Raw genomic sequence first — 17,885 nt, forward strand, 5'->3', positions numbered from 1 at the left:
GTCATCTACAAGGGGCCTGTCAATACTTTGCTTTATTCTTCTGTTCGCTCTGGCCTTCCTAAGCTCTTGGCATGAGTTTGTACTCCAGAGTGTGAAGATGACATCACCTCTGCGGAGGCACACACACACACACACACACACACATACAGACATACCTCACCAAACCTCAGTGTTAGCATGCAATCAGCCAGGACAATGATCTCACACAATACTACACTTCAAGAATATGATACCTAGAATTCTCCACCAAATAGTCCTTTTCTTTATTTAGCCGTTTGTCTCCCATACACTCTCACTATTTGGCACTCCCAAGCTACCAATGTGGGGCCCTTGAGCAAGGCCCTTAACTGTATCTGCTCCGGGGTGCTGCATCATAGTTGACCCTACACTCTGACCCGAACTTCCTTACAAGCTGGGTCTTGCGATGAAAAAAATTCACTGTACTGTAATGTATATGCAACAAATAAAGGTGTCTTCTTCTTCGTAACATGCACACACTACTCCAACTGTCTCCTTTTCAGTTCTTCACTCGGAGGAGAGTCAGAATTTTGACACGTTTGTCCAGCAAAAGGCACTAGCGTTCTCAAGCCAAAGCTTGCTTGTGCTCTAAAATTTGAAAAGGAAGACGAGAGAAAGTTTAGCATTTATAATTTATGCATCTGCTTATTGAAAAGGGCTGGCTCTTAAGGATTAACACCATATACCCTTGCAGATGCCCCTGGAGGCCTCCTGTTGTTCTTTAGTGGAGTGTTTCTTTCTTTTTTTTTAGCATCTGGCTAATCTCCACCAGTCCTCATTTAGAGGTTCTAGCCCACAGAGGCCCAGAGTCACAGACAGGCGGCCTGGAGCCTGTACAGGCCTGGTGAGCACAATGTTGGTGTTGGCTGCCACAATTGAGCTTCTTGCCTCTCGAAGAAAAGCTGGAAAACGCAGGCCTCACTGTAAAACACGCTTCACAGACTATCCTGTCTGTTGGGATAGCGATGTAGACATTGAAATTATACTGAAAGGAATATTAAGCAGGTTAAATGAGATGTGCAGAGGGTTTCAGAGAAGTGGTGGTTACTGAGTTGGTTTGTTACATGTTATATTATGTGGCATTGCTGTTTAAGATGTTTGATCGAAGTGATCTCTTTGGCATCACTTCATGGAGCAACATTTGGCTGATTGATGTGTTTCTCTTTCTGTGTTTGCCAAGTAAGTGTTTGCTGGATTTTTACTGTTCAGAGGACATTGTTAATTGAAACCATAGTGGTGCCAATATCCCTTTTCCAATGGCTGTTTGTACTTTTGTGGCGCTTGCACATAGATGGTGTTGTTTACTACTCTCCAAAGCCTTGCCAGTTCAGAGAAACACAAGTCTGAGTCTGTGCCAGTGACTTGATTAGCCTTTTTGTGAAGTGAGTGGAGCAAAGCACGCACAAATATATTTACTGCATTTGTCTCTCCAGCTTGTTGGGGGATGTTTTTCACGTCTCAAAACTTGACATCTGGCTTAAAGCACATTATCATCATCGTAGCAAGACATTCGTGCTTTCTTGGGATTACTGCTTGGTGATAATTGATATAAACCGTTTGGCCTGGCGTCTCCACTTATCCTGCACATATGGCAGTAATATATAGATGCTGATAGGCAGAGTCCAGGAGACCCCTGTGAAATATGTGCTTTTTAAGGTGTGGCATATGTAGGTTTCCCATTCCCAGTCCCAGGTTTGTTTTTCTCTGCCATAAGACACCCTCAGTTAATGACATTGAACTGCCAGAGCTGTTGCAGGGGAAAAATGCACTCTGTTTTCTGTCTCATAGACTTGGATTTAGAAGCACTGGGAGTATCCCAAATCCAACGTGTCTGCAAATCACTCTTTATAGAGTTTGAAGGTGTTTTGTTTTTGTGAACTGCAAACAGAAAATTTTAGAATTTGATTGGTATAACTTGTCTTACTGTTTTAATTATTCATCCGTCCATCCATCCATCCATCCATTATCCGTAACCGCTTATCCTGTGCAGGGTCGCGGGCAAGCTGGAGCCTATCCCAGCTGACTATGGGTGAGAGACGGGGTACAGCCTGGACAAGTCGCCAGGTCATCGTAGGGCCTGTTTTAATTAGCAAAATGCAAATGCATTCTGAATCAGTTCCTTTTCAGTTAAGGAAAGAAGAGCCCTAATACCCGGGGTCAAATCTGTTGGTGGTGGATCCTTGATTTTGGGCTGTTTTGAGGCAGGTGGTCCAGGAGCCGTTGGGAATGTTGATGACATGACGAATTCTATTGAAGTAGCATGATATTTTAGTTGCTTTTCTGACCATTTGAGCAAACAGTGTGAGGAAATGTGGCTCTCTGTGACCCTTAGGTCCATGTTGAACAGCTGCAGTATACCTTTCTGAAGGCGTGGTGTAATATTTCATAGGGTCATATTTCATACTTGGAACTCACTGTGGAACTGCCAGATGTCAGCTGTACTCGCTCTATCAGCACAAACAGATCAAAACACCTCCTTGCCTGCCCTGCATGGAGTGATTGGACACTGGCTTTGCTGGGTTTGATAATTCCTGTCTGGATGAGGCTGAAGTTATTGTCTTGTACGAGACCAGCTAGCGGGATGATGTGAAGTTTCCGCTTCACTCACCTCTGCAGACATTTGTCGTGAGTCAGAGGCCCCAGAGGCCCTGCTGGACATTAGCTCAGAGTGCAGAGCTAGCCCAGAACTAAGCTGTTGTCTGGAACTGTTTACTGCCAGATAAAGGATAAACAATAAGATTTATACAACAGTATAAGCTTGCAGAGAGACGCTAGACACCTTCCTCCAATGGAGACTGTCAGAATTCATAAGTACGCTCCAAAATCAAAGGTGTTAAAGGTTTTGTGCACTGGTTTGCAAATATTCTGTCCTCCTCAGTGTCTCAAGCCTGGATAGGTGTTCATTTTCGGTCACACAACCTACAACATGTTTATATTCTTGGTTATGAGATTTAATTTGTGTTTACAGCTCTCAGGAACTGGATCAGTCAGGGGCAAGTTTGTAAAAGGGACGTAAAGTGAAGTTCACTGGGTTGCAACCTTAAGATTCAAGATTCCTTTATTGTCACTGCACCATACAGTACAGTGAAATTGAAGCACGCAGTCCACTTGGTGTATTCATACAAACACTTAGTATTAAGGGGGAAAAAAAAGATGGTCAGATCTGTACAAGATAAATATTCAAGCAAAAAGATAAACAAATCTATACAAGATAGATAGATAGATAGATAGATAGATAGATAGATAGATAGATAGATAGATAGATAGATAAAAAAGATAAACATATCTATACAAGAACTGCTTAAAAAAAGATAAATGTAGTTCTATGTATCGAGGGTGTGACCTATGATACAGCATGACAATCAGTCAGTGGGTTATTGCACGGTGATAAGTGAACGTATTGCACAATTAGGCGTGATAATTGCACATTTGCCCATGTTGACAGAGTGCAGTTGAGCAGGAGCAATATAAATAAATAAATATACGTGGTCAAGAGAATTAGGTGCATGTGGTTGTAAAAACAGATACTATTCAGGTAAGAGGTAGGCATGTAGAGGTGTAGACAGATTGTGTTACAGTTCAGTCCTGTTTCTGTCCGTACCGCTGGCATCTGTGTAGGTGACTGGCTTTGTTCAGTTCACGTATGACACTCGGGTGAAAGCTGTTCTTTAGTCTGTTTGTCCGTGATGCAATGGACCTGAACCGTCTACCAGAGGGCAGTGGTTCAAGAAGCTGGTGTCCAGGGTGGGAAGGGTCTTTTAAGATGTTGGTAGCTCTGCTGAGGCAACGGATGGTGTAGAGTTGCTCTAGAGAGGGCAGTGGGCAGCCAGTGATCTTCTGTGCAGAATCAATGAGTCTTTGAAGGGCTTTCTTGTCTGCCACAGAGCTGCTGGTGTACCACGTAGCGATGCAGTATGTCAGCACACTCTCGATCGAGCAACGGTAGAAGGTCACTAGCAGCTCCTCATGGAGGTTGTTCTTCTTGACGATCCTCAGGGAGTACAGTCGCTGCTGTGCCTTGTTCACTGCTGTGCCTTTTTCACTGCCCGCTTTGAAGTAAGAACAGCAGAGGCAGCAGACATTACAACCACTCCCACCTACAACAGAGTAATTGTGACTATTGTGGAGTAAGTGTGGATTTGAGGCAGGAAAAAGGGATCATTGTAGTTATTATTAGCCTCAGGTAGTTGCCTCCTGTGGAGAAAGACTGGAGTTAAAACCCACAACACTAATTGTGCACAATAAAGAGGAGGTGCAGCTTTAATCACATTACTAACTTCAGTCAAATGAGTTACACCACATCACTCACAGATGTGCTACATATGCAGGTGTTCTGCTTTAATTGATGTCAGGAACCTGACTGCTATTCCTGCTTGTTTTGATCTACAGTTTGGACACACCTTCGAATTCACTGTTTTTTCTTTATTTTTATTAATTAAGTCACTTCATGTCTTAAAGTAATGATGGATGTCGTTGCTCTTTACTTAGTTGAGCGGTTCTTTACATAATATAGATTACTATGGTTGTGGAACAGGGCTATTTACTGTATGTTTATTATTTGCTATTTACTGTCTGTTTGATCTCAAACGCATTAAGAAGGCAAGAAATTGCACTAATTAACTTTTGACGAGGCACAACTGTTAATTGAAAAGCATTCCAGGTGATGACCTCATGAAGCTGGTTAAGATAATGCCAATAGTGTACAAAGCGTCATCAAGGTAAACGCTGGCTACTTTGAAGAATCTAAAATATAAAACATATTTTTTTAAACACTTTTTTTTGTTTACCACAAAATTCCATACATGTTCCATGTGTTATTTCATAGTTTTGATGTCTTCACTATTCTTCTACAATGTAGAAAATGGTCACAATCAGGCTTGTAGTACTCGAGTCTGACTCATGCCATAATTTTAAGAACTCGTGACTTGACTTGGACCTGAGCACTGATGACTCGGACTTGAACTCGGACTCGTGCGTTAACTGAATTTGGACTCGTAAATTAGAGACGAGGACTCAGATTTTTTCTTTACTTTTTTGTAACATGCCATAATAATTTGGCATAAGATATTTATATCTACATTAATTTTTATACAAATTTTGTCCAAGAGAATGCACATTCACTTGTTCGTACATCATGTTCAGGAACAAACTAACATTAATGGTGCTAAAAGGCCTGGAGAGAAGCCCCAAAGATTGCCCGCTTTGCTTATACAGACTTCTCGTGCAGTGGGAAGAAACGCACTGCTGTGTGTTCCATATGTAGAAGAACTATCGAGGAGACGACGGGGACAACCTCAAACTTCAATCGTCATTTGGTAAGACTTCACCCAGAGAAGGAAGTGACACGCTATGTTCATTGCCCTGTTGATAGCGGGGCTTGCTGACCGATAAACTCACTAGTGTTAACCCTCTCTCATGTTATTTGCCCTGTTGATAGTGGGCGGGGCTTGCTGAGCGATGAACAAGCTTTATATCTGTAGCCTATTAGCTAAAATGGGGCAGTCAAGCAGTAACGTTAGTCCAACACAGTAGCAGAGACGCTTTCACATAAAGGCAGCAACAGGCACCGTCAAATGGTACAGTTGGAGTCATGTTCTCAGACTTGACTTGGATTCGACTGAGCTCAATAGTGGACTCGACTCAGACTCAACTCGAAATTTTCTTTAATGACTTGGACTTGACTCGGACTTGAACACTGGGGACTCGAGATTGGACTCGGACTCGAGGTTTAGTGACTCGACAACAACACTGGTCACAATATAGAAAACCCTATGAATGAGTAGGTGTGTCCAAACCTTTGTCTGGCACTGTAGGTTGAAAACATAACTGTTTAAAGTTAAATTTGATTGGTCGGTTGCAAAATTGATTATGAGCTAAAGATATGTCAAATAGAGCATTCATTCACTCATTCATTCATGGATACATCAAGAACATGCAAAACCCGATAGAAACCCGAGCTCATATAACCAGTGTGTGATTAGCAAAATTTGTTGGCCCAGTGACATCTGTCAGCAAACTCAAGACATGCGTTATTTCTAGTGGGCCACTTACTGTAAGTTCACTGTTAACCAGTCTGTATTTCTGTATCCACATTTATTCATCTTACAGACTTTCTCATCACATTTTGTTTCTGGTTCTGTACTCGTAAATACGTTGACGCTATATTTCCAACACGTGAACTGTGTGTCATTTCTTGACATTTGATTTGGCATTTAAAGTGTTGTTTACTGCCCTGGCATGCTTGGCAATCAGTTTGGTTTCCTCAACGCCTTGACTGTAAAACCCTGTTGAAACACATTCTATGTTTAATTAGCTTGGCCACATGACTTCATCGTCGTCATTAAAGTCCGTTGGACTAGCATCTATCTTTCAAGCCTTTTCATGCTTGTAAAATCAGCATTACTAGACATTACGCACAGGATTGTGTGCTGGAATTTCGCCTGCCAGGCTGCCCATCTGTAACCTGGCATGGCGATCGGTTGGGTTTGAGGGCGAGGAGGGGTTCAGGGAGTAGAAATGTTCTTTCAAAGCTTCAGACTAGTCTTCAGTGCTTTCATATTGCTATTAAGAATTCCTGAAGCTTGAAATGCACCTCGAAACCTGGAGCTGATTTCGAGTCTCAGGCGGTTCTGCCTAATGCCTCGTGATTAATAACAGTCCTTATTCCTGCAATTAAATCGACAAACTCTGCTGTGCTCAGCGAGACCTACCAGTTGATTTCTAAAGGGCCTTTTCTATTCTATTTTTCTTCTGTCCCAATTATTTTTTTCTTTGTGTAGTAAATGTATGGGCCTAACACACCTCACTCGCCCCACTCCAGCTGTAGTAGACCACTAAAAATAACATTAGACGTAGACCTGAATTCTTCGACATCCTCCATGCTCTTCTCTTCCTTTATTTTAATTCTTCTTTTTTTTTCAAAATTTATCGTCCCTGGCGAGGATAGCACAGGGAGCCTTCCAGAGGTCAGGCAGATGTTCCACTCACACTCTCTCACTTTTGCTCACTTTTAGCATTTTGCTGTCATACAGGGCTGCAGAGCAGATTCTCGGTCTCAGTGAAGGAGTTAGAAGGCTTTGCTAGCAGGGTCATGGTCTTATATAAGACTTTATTTGAGCTTGCCAACATGGAGGCAGTTGCTGAAATGCTACAGGCAGGCAGAGATGGAATAACCCTGGGCTGTCCAAGCTGTGCGTATGGCCATGTGGTCTCGTACAGCAGGTTTTTCAACACATGTGAATATTTATGTCTGTGAAATGGAGCGGATGGGTTGAGCCTAGTCTGAAGTCTAAGGGACACATATACACCCAAACAGCTAATTCTACCTCTCTGTTTTTCTCCTCACTCCAACCATAGTATAATTGTTGTTCTTGTTATTTATATAACACTTTCTGACACATACAGTTAAGTTATTCCATGAAATCGAGTCGTACATGAGCTGATGGCTGACGAGGTGTGTAGCACAGAGTTGGCTATAAACCATGTACGACAAGATTGAGTGGAATAACTGTTTTATTCTATCCATATTCACTGGATTTTGGGAAACAGAGCGTTTTAATTTTTATTTTTTGCAAATCCGATAAATAAAAACTTGATACAAAACGTCCGACAAAATCATTTCCGCTTAGGTGGACTTCTTAAAAACCTATCGATGGTTGCATGAATTGACTTTAGTGTTGTTGTTTTTTTTTTAGAAAGTGCCGTCTTGCTGTCGTGCCGAGGTATAGAAAAGCTTTAGACATTTATATAATTCTTCCTTGGAAATTTTAGTGATGTAATTTTCAAACTTCTTTGAGCTTTTGAACCAGTCTAAAAAAAATTCAACACATTTTAATGCTTAAAGATGAAAAATGTAAACAAACCAGTGAAATGACAGTAGCAATTTGTGAAAAATGCTGTAATAATAATTCTTTTAAAAAGATACGTTCTTACCATCAAATATTTTCATTCCATATTTTGTTGCTTTTTTTGTATTTTTTGGGGTTTTATTTTTGAGTAGAGTTTTTTATTTCGTCCTTGGTTGGTTCAGCAAAACGCGCCGCCATTTTGTTTTTCTCTACTCATGGTATATGAACTGATATCCTAGTAGTAGAGTAGCCAATCAGAGCGCGCGATTGCTCATATCCAGTGAATGGGGATATAATAATATATATTATATTTAAAGTATAATCCAATACTTTGTAACTACTTCAGTAATGGTTATAGATGTAGTAAAGCGTTCCAGAGAAACTAGACATTTCGGAAGTTTCATTTCAAAATTCCTCGTGTCCAAGCAAAATGCTTTAAATATCAGAAAACTTCTAAAGCAAGGCAAATTTATTTGTGTAGCACAGGTGATCCTCAGAGGCAGCTCTTACTGCTTCACAGTGACAAATCAATAAGACGAGATACAACCCCGATTCCAAAAATGTTGGGACAAAGTACAAATTGTAAATAAAAACGGAATGCAATAATTTACAAATCTCAGAAACTGATATTGTATTCACAATAGAACATAGACAACATATCAAATGTCGAAAGTGAGACATTTTGAAATTTCATGCCAAATATTGGCTCATTTAAAATTTCATGACAGCAACACATCTCAAAAAAGTTGGGACAGGGGCAATAAGAGGCTGGAAAAGTTAAAGGTACAAAAAAGGAACAGCTGGAGGACCAAATTGCAACTCATTAGGTCAATTGGCAATAGGTCATTAACATGACTGGGTATAAAAAGAGCATCTTGGAGTGGCAGCGGCTCTCAGAAGTAAAGATGGGAAGAGGATCACCAATCCCCCTAATTCTGCTCCGACAAATAGTGGAGCAATATCAGAAAGGAGTTCGACAGTGAAAAATTGCAAAGAGTTTGAACATATCATCATCTACAGTGCATAATATCATCAAAAGATTCAGAGAATCTGGAAGAATCTCTGTGCGTAAGGGTCAAGGCCGGAAAACCATACTGGGTGCCCGTGATCTTCGGGCCCTTAGACGGCACTGCATCACATACAGGCATGCTTCTGTATTGGAAATCACAAAATGGGCTCAGGAATATTTCCAGAGAACATTATCTGTGAACACAATTCACCGTGCCATCTGCTGTTGCCAGCTAAAACTCTATAGTTCAAAGAAGAAGCCATATCTAAACATGATCCAGAAGCGCAGACATCTTCTCTGGGCCAAGGCTCATTTAAAATGGACTGTGGCAAAGTGAAAACTGTTCTGTGGTCAGACGAATCAAAATTTGAAGTTCTTTATGGAAATCAGGGACGCCGTGTCATTCGGACTAAAGAGGAGAAGGACGACCCAAGTTGTTATCAGTGCTCAGTTCAGAAGCCTGCATCTCTGATGGTATGGGGTTGCATTAGTGCATGTGGCATGGGCAGCTTACACATCTGGAAAGGCACCATCAATGCTGAAAGGTATATCCAGGTTCTAGAGCAACATATGCTCCCATCCAGACGACGTCTCTTTCAGGGAAGACCTTGCATTTTCCAACATGACAATGCCAAACCACATACTGCATCAATTACAGCATCATGGCTGCGTAGAAGAAGGGTCTGGGTACTGAACTGGCCAGCCTGCAGTCCAGATCTTTCACCCATAGAAAACATTTGGCGCATCATAAAACGGAAGATACGACAAAAAAGACCTAAGACAGTTGAGCAACTAGAATCCTACATTAGACAAGAATGGGTTAACATTCCTATCCCTAAACTTGAGCAACTTGTCTCCTCAGTCCCCAGACGTTTACAGACTGTTGTAAAGAGAAAAGGGGATGTCTCACAGTGGTAAACAAGGCCTTGTCCCAACTTTTTTGAGATGTGTTGTTGTCATGAAATTTAAAATCACCTAATTTTTCTCTTTAAATGATACATTTTCTCAGTTTAAACATTTGATATGTCATCTATGTTCTATTCTGAATAAAATATGGAATTTTGAAACTTCCACATCATTGCATTCCATTTTTATTTACAATTTGTACTTTGTCCCAACTTTTTTGGAATCGGGGTTGTATATAATATAATTAAACAAAATTAAAATACATGAAGCATAATAAAATAGATAAAAATAGTAAGATAAATAATAATGAAACATGAAAGAAAGGGTACAGTACCCTTTCAGTAAAACAGATAATAACATACAGTACAAGATAAAGTGCAACAGTTATCTCCTTTTGTTCAGCATTATGGTGGGCAAACATTATGGTTCATATTTGATGATCTGGTTCAGATGGTTCAGTTAATTGTGCAAGGTTTTGTCACATTTGTATGATGTTTATGATATTGTTGACCATCGTAAATGTGAAAGTGTGATGCAAATAGGACAGGCCACACATGTGCAGGACAGACAGGGCAGTACTGACGCTACACGATCTGTGTCCTTGGCCTGATTGGCATGACTCATATACACACATACACAGGGGCACAGATCAGGTCGCGACCACTACTAATACTACTTTTATTATTGTTATCAAGATCAAGCAGAGCAGTTCAGAGTTTACTCAAGGTGAGAAGAAAGCTATGAAGTATAGTCAAGGCAAAAAAAGGCCAGGCGTCTTTTTTTGTGATGAAGGAGTGATGAAAATCAGCATCAGAGATTCCAAAAGAGTAAGCCAGAGAGCAAAAATGAGTTGGACTCAGAAGAATAAAAAAGACTCCGAAATGAGTTGGAAAAAAACAACAACAAAAAAGAAGAATCAAATGGCTCAGAAATATACCAACAAGTGAAGACCACACAATGCGATTCTGGTATCAAAGTCATTTATAATCCCATTAATGAGCCAGGAGAGTCGAACACTGGTGCAGGGGAGTGTGACACGACCACTACTAATTTTGTCATTGGTACTATTACAGCAAATAATACTAATGCAACTACAATTACTACTAATATTTAACAGTTATTCCACAAAATCGAGTCGTACATGAGCTGATTGCCGATGAGGCACGTAGCACAGAGTTTGGCTGATTTTGAGAAACAGAGCATTTTTATTGTTATTTTTTACAAATTTGATAAATAAAATCTTTAAACAAAACATCCGACAAAATCATTTCCGCTTAGAATGTAAACAAATCGGCGAAATGACAGTAGTGATTTGTGAAAAATGCTATAATAATAATTCTTGAATTAAAAAAAAGATATGTTCTTCCCATCAAATACTTTTATTCCATATTTTGTTACTCTTTTGTATTTTGTTTTTTTTTTCTTCTTCTTCTTCTTTAGTTTTTTTTTTTGGCGCTTGGCAAACCAACTTAAAGGAGCATTACTGCCACCAACTGGGCTGGAGTGTGGAACAGGAGCTATTGGGGGGAATATATTCGTTGAGCTATTTCTGTTTCTGTTAAATACTTGATAATTTTTTGGGTTTTGTTTTCAAGTAGAGTTTTTATTTCATCCTCGGTTGGTTCAGCAACACGCTCTGCCATTTTGTTTTTCTCTACTCACGGTATATGAGCTGTTAGCCTAGTAGTCGAATAGCCAATCAGAACACATGATTTCTCATATTCAGTGAATGTGGATAGAATAATTGATATTATTTCTATAGTTTCTCTCTTAAACTTACCAGTTTGTTTATAACATTTTTCTTGGCCAATGGTTCAGTAATAAGGCTCTGAGCTCACATGCATCCTCGGTCTAATGTTCAGTGAGTGTTAAACTAAGCTGTACAGGTGAGTGTATTGTAAGCCATTTTGAATACATGCCTATCCGTTCATTTGATGGCCAGCTGTGTTACATAAACTTGAGATAGTGGATGTCTTCTTGAGCAAATGTGTGAAAATATGGAGAAGACATTTGGAGAGGCTTTCAAATACCCATCAGAAGTCAGTGAGAATGATGTTCACTGTCAGGAAAAGATTTGATTTTGGAACATCTATTATAAAAAATTTTTGCCTTTGTCTTTTCCTCGTGTTCCTTTATTGCTCAGTGCTTCTAAATTTTACAGGCTGAAATGTCTTTTGCCATAAAACAGGATGTGCACATCGACATAGCGTCCGTTTTATGGACATATCTTTATCAACAAAGAAATCTTTGTTTCTAGATGTCTTGAAAACGTGCTCCACAAGTCCAATAAAACAGAGCCCTGTCTGCATTGTAAATCAGGACTCGCTTCACTGCCAAGAGCTGCCCTCTGTCTCTCTCACGTACTGCACTATGTCAAAATCAAATCTGATATTGAAAAATTACTTGGTGTTCAAGCATTTATTGTAAACGGAAACAAAACAACATTTCAGCTGTATGAGAAATCCTTGGGTGAAACTGAAATCTGTCTGAATTTCCTGTTCACGCACCATTCACATTACATTTTTTTAGTGTCAAGGGTTGTGACACTATATACAGTATTTCATTCAAATGCTAGCACATGTGCACTGATAACATGAAGCCTTAGGTGATATTCTGTTAAGGATTGAACATTGGAAGCGCTGCAAACGAACTTCCTGAAATCTTCCCATGGTCATGGTTTTATCAAACGAGAGGAGATATAATTTACAGGAGGTCTAAAAAGAGGGGACTGTAAACCAGTGTGCATTGTGCATAAGAAGAAGAAGCCTTTATTTGTCACATGTACACTCAAGCACAGTGAAATTCCTCCGCTGCATTTAACCCATCTGAAGCAGTGAACACACGCATGCACACACAAGTGAGCAATGAGCACACACACATACCCAGAGCAGTGGGCAGCTATGCTACAGCCTCCAGGGGGTACTTGGAGGTTAGGTGCCTTGCTCAAAGACACTTCAGCCATGATAAGCCTAGGTCACAACCGGACGTTTTTTGGCCGTGCGATTTTTGGCGTTTCTCAAATCGCTGCGTTTTTTTTGTTCGTGGAGAAAGACACACGTTGGCTGTAAGTTTGTCTTGCAACCTGAAAAAAACGTAAGCGCCCGTAGAGTTTGTTTGACATGACAAAGAACCTCTGCGGCCGGTCTGCGGCCAGTCTACGGCTCGAAAATCAGCACGTCACACGCGCGCCCTCCATGCGTTTCTTGCGTTTTTTGCACGTAGACCGGCCATAGGAGCACGTACAGCCGGTTGTGACCGAGGCAATACAGAGGGAGGGGAAAGTGCTGTTCATTCACTCAACTCCCCTCACAGTTTTCCTGCTGGTCCCAGGAATCGACCTGGCGACCTTTTGGGCCTAAGGTTGCTTCAGGCCATGGCTGCCCCATCCATCCATTATCTGTAGCCACTTATCCTGTTCTACAGGGTCGCAGGCAAGCTGGAGCCTATCCCAGCTGACTACGGGCGAAAGGCGGGGTACACCCTGGACAAGTCGCCAGGTCATCACAGGGCTGACACATAGACACAGACAACCATTCACACTCACATTCACACCTACGGTCAATTTAGAGCCACCAGTTAACCTAACCTGCATGTCTTTGGACTGTGGGGGAAACCGGAGCACCCGGAGGAAACCCACGCGGACACGGGGAGAACATGCAAACTCCACACAGAAAGGCCCTCGTCTGCCGCTGGGCTTGAACCTGGACCTTCTTGCTGTGAGGCGACAGTGCTAACCACTACACCACCGTGCCGCCCTATGGCTGCCCCAATAAACATTATAATATCATTAGATTAGATTAATGTGAATGATTACATTATTGATGTAAATGTTTAGTCATGTCATATTTAACCGGTGTCCTCACATTTCCTGAATATTCTCCTTTACACTGACAGTGAAATGAAGGCAAGATGAAATGTAGAACTTTCATAATGTTCAAGGTACACCAGAACACGTACAGAAAATGTGAAAAAACACACAAATGTACTGTATAATGAGACAAATTCACCCACCACATACCTCTCCCACAATAGTGCCAAGGGCTAACAATAGTCCACACACTTACAATATATTATCTGTCTTTCTATCACCTAATCCCAGTTTTTTTCCCCTCTCTCAGGTATCAAATGGTTCTGTTGTGCAGTTTGAGGATAGAAATCTGTCCTTCTCTTGTGAGGTGCACAAAGAGACGTTACCACATGGAAATGAACACCTGATGTCCTGGGCTAAACACCTGTATCGCGCCATCACGTCCTTTACTGAGCTCAAGATGACCCACGACGTCTATATCAAAGTGGGAGAAGGTGTGTATATGTGTGTGTAAACGTTCTTGTGGCTGTCTAAAGAGATCTTTATGCCTAGTCATAAAAGTGGATATTTCCCAGCACACGACATGCTCCACTAAACCCCAATCAAAGCAGCACGCTTGCTAATTTGCTCTCAATGGTAGCCATTGACGGTGTGTGTAATAACTGGTCCCGAGAGTAATAAAGTAGCTCCCAGTGAGCCTCAGGCAACTCAAAACTGGCGTGCATACAAGGTGATTTGATTCTCTTTCATTTCTCTGTCCCTTAATTTACAGTTATACTTGTATTTATCTTTTAATTTTACGCAGTTAGATCAGGGAGCAATGAAAAGGCATGTTAAAAGTTAAAGTGAGTGAGTGAGTAAGTGAGGCCCTGAATACTTGCAGACTGCTGGACTGTGTGTTCTGCCAAATCTGCCCAAGTCATAGAGAAAGAGCGAGACGGTGGTGTAAGTAGTGGAAAAATCTAACTCGAATGTGAAAAAAAGAAAAATAGAGAGGATAAAACGGAGGAAAGAGGAAACCACACTGTCCAAATTGTATCCCTACCAGGAAATTCTGTACTTTTCCGCTAATGAAGTAACACAGAATTAAGCTCCCAGCCAAAGTTAGCTGCTTGCCTGATGACATTAGCCACAGAAGGAAAATTGGCTGTTTCTCAAACGAAACTGTTTAGATGGATTAAACTAAGCTGTCTGAAGGACATGTGGTGATGGAAAGTTGTGATCACCACAGAAAAAAAACATGCAAGAGTGCACATCTCCTGCATTTGTCACGTCTTGTGACGTTTGTAACAGACTTTCCAGACAGCGCTAGGCAGATAATGAATAGCTGATCAACAGAAAAATATCATTTGTTCTGTTTTTCATTCTATTCAAGTGGTAGTTGCTGTGGTCACCTAGACAACAGGCCACACCCCTTTGAAATAACCACCTTTAGGTCATGCTTTCTGACAAAATGTCATCAGACTGTTGTTGTGATCAGCTGAAGATATATGCCAGTCATCTTTTAAACAATAAACCCAATTTTCTCCCAAGTTGTTAATTTTACCAATTCCTAAAGTCTAAAGTCCTTCTCGCACCATGCCCTGGTCTTCCCAGGTAGTTTCCAGTGCCAGTACTAAGGCACATTGGGCGGCGCCAATCTCCATTTCCGTAGCCCTCGGCCTCTCACCTACAGTATATAGCTAGGGTTACAGTGGGGGGGCTAGTCCTCTGGTAACCGCGAGAGTTTGACTCCCCACTTGCATCTGTATTGCAGTGTGACTTGCCAGACGGCAGTAGGTACCATTTTTATGGTCTTTGGTATGACCTGGTAGAACTCGTGATCTCCTGGTCGAGAGGCGGACACGCTAATCACTAGGCCAGCTCACGGTTTGCCAATTCCTACCACTTGGTTATTACTCTCCCCTTTTTTGTTGCACTACTTTTAAAAGTGACCACTTGCACATATATGGAGCAAACACAAATTCATTTTTAAAGTCAAGAACGTTCACAATCCTGATCCAAATCCAGGAGTGTCTTTCACTGAACAAAATAAAGCAAAAAAAATCTTTTTGGCATGGCTAGCATAAGTTGTGTGGTTAGTGTTAGTTACTTCCATTTAAAAACAGTGCTATGACAGAAAAAAGGTTGATGACGGACCAAGGACATGCTCACTGACCACAGCATCGTCTTTAAGCTATCAAGAGCTCCAAAAACTCATACTTGGTGAACATCTAACCACAATAGGGCACTTTCTCTGCATAGTATTTTTAGTGTTAGTTTTGCATTAATGATCTTGGCTGGACAGATAACTCTTCCAAGCTTTTGGGTAAATTTACAGATGGGATGTGTTAGCTGAACAGACAAATCCAGCTAACTTTCGGCTGTAGCTCAAGTAACTTGCAAAAGTGGAAAGCTGTATTGTTTTTATCGCTCACTCCTCATACTGGTACAGTAGGATTGTGAAATTTTCAAGCCAGAGAAGTGGTGTATTTGTGACTACTGATGCATATGAGTGGTTTCATTTAGTCCGGGAAAACACTTGTGCCATATTATTAAAGAGTTTGGCTGGGATTCTAGACTCTGTGTTTATCACTGCAGGAGAGCTCTGTTTCGAAAGTCCTACTGGTCCCTTTGTAGCTTAGCGTGAGAGCGGAATATGTTTCCGATCTGTTTTTTACAAAGTGCAGGCACCTCAAAGAGGCAGGAAGAGACAGATGAAGGAGAGAGGTGCCAACCTTTCAGTTAATATATGCTATCTTTGTGCACTGACCAAAAGCTGGCTGTCCAAATAAGGACAGGATCTGTCTTAGTGTCTCTTTGAGTCTCTTAGTGTCTTTTATTGTCTCCGAGTGTCTTTCACAGTCATTCAGGGATTAGTTAATCAAACTCACTTTATCTTCTCTCTCTCTCACACACACACACACACACACACACACACACACACACACGCGTGCGCGCGCACACACACACACACATACATATATATATATATACATACATACACATATATATATATATATATATATGTATATGTATATATGTATGTATATATACACAGTATATGTACAGTGGTGCTTGAAAGTTTGTGAACCCTTTATAATTTTCTATATTTCTGCATAAATATGACCTAAAACATCATCAGATTTTCCACACAAGTCCTAAAAGTAGATAAAGAGAACCCAGTTAAACAAATGAGACAAAAAATAGTATACTTGGTCATTTATTTATCGAGGAAAATGATCCAATATTACATATCTGTGAGTGGCAAAAGTATGTGAACCTCTAGGATTAGCAGTTAATTTGAAGGTGAAATTAGTCAGGTCTTTTCAATCAATGGCATGACAATCAGGTGTGAGTGGGCACCCTGTTTTATTTAAAGAACAGAGAGCTATCAAAGTCTGATCTTCATAACACACGTTTGTGGAAGTGTATCATGGCATGAACAAAGGAGATTTCTGAGGACCTCAGAAAAAACATTGATGATGCTCATCAGGCTGGAAAAGGTTACAAAACCATCTCTAAAGAGTTTGGACTCCACCAGTCCACAGTCAGACAGATTGTGTACAAATGAAGGAAATTCAGGACCATTGTTACACTCCCCAGGAGTGGTCAACCAACAAAGATCACTCCAAGAGCAAGGCGTGTAATAGTCAGCAAGGTCACAAAGGACCCCAGGGTAACTTCTAAGCAACTGAAGGCCTCTCTCAAATTGGTTAAGGTTAATGTTCATGAGTCTACCATCAGGAGAACACTGAACAAAAATGGTGTGCATGGCAGGGTTGCAAGGATAAAGCCACTGCTCTCCAAAAAGAACATTGCTGTTCATCTGCAGTTTGCTAAAGATCATGTGGACAAGCCAGAAGGCTATTGGAAAAATGTTTTGTGGACGGATGAGACCAACATAGAACTTTTTGGTTTAAATGAGAAGCGTTATGTTTGGAGAAAGGAAACCACTGCATTCCAGCATAAGAACCTTATCCCATCTGTGAAACATGGTGGTGGTAGTATCATGGTTTGGGTCTGTTTTGCTGCATCTGGGCCAGGATGGTTTGCCATCATTGATGGAACAATGAATTCTGAATTATACCAGCAAATTCTAAAGGAAAATGTCAGGACATCTGTCCGTGAACTGAATCTCAAGAGAAGGTGGGTCATGCAGCAAGACAACGACCCTAAGCACACAAGTCGTTCTACCAGAGAATGGTTAAAGAAGAATAAAGTTAATGTTTTGGAATGGCCAAGTCAAAGTTCTGACCTTAATTCAATTGAAATGCTGTGCAAGGACCTGAAGCGAGCAGCTCATGTGAGGAAACCC

The 17,885-nt window shown here is 41.0% G+C and overlaps 1 protein-coding gene across 3 annotated transcripts in view; it reads left to right on the forward strand.

Annotated features, from left to right (window-relative positions):
• tgfbr3 (transforming growth factor, beta receptor III) overlaps positions 1-17,885 on the forward strand; it is a 215,115-nt gene that overhangs the window by 136,535 nt on the left and 60,695 nt on the right. For all 3 annotated transcript variants that reach the window (XM_060919731.1, XM_060919733.1, XM_060919732.1), the window contains exon 5: positions 13,899-14,082. In XM_060919731.1, coding sequence (XP_060775714.1) covers positions 13,899-14,082 — 184 coding nt within the window. The remainder of the gene's footprint in view (positions 1-13,898; positions 14,083-17,885) is intronic.

This window comes from Neoarius graeffei, chromosome 4, assembly GCF_027579695.1.
Source record: "Neoarius graeffei isolate fNeoGra1 chromosome 4, fNeoGra1.pri, whole genome shotgun sequence".
NCBI lineage: Eukaryota > Metazoa > Chordata > Actinopteri > Siluriformes > Ariidae > Neoarius > Neoarius graeffei.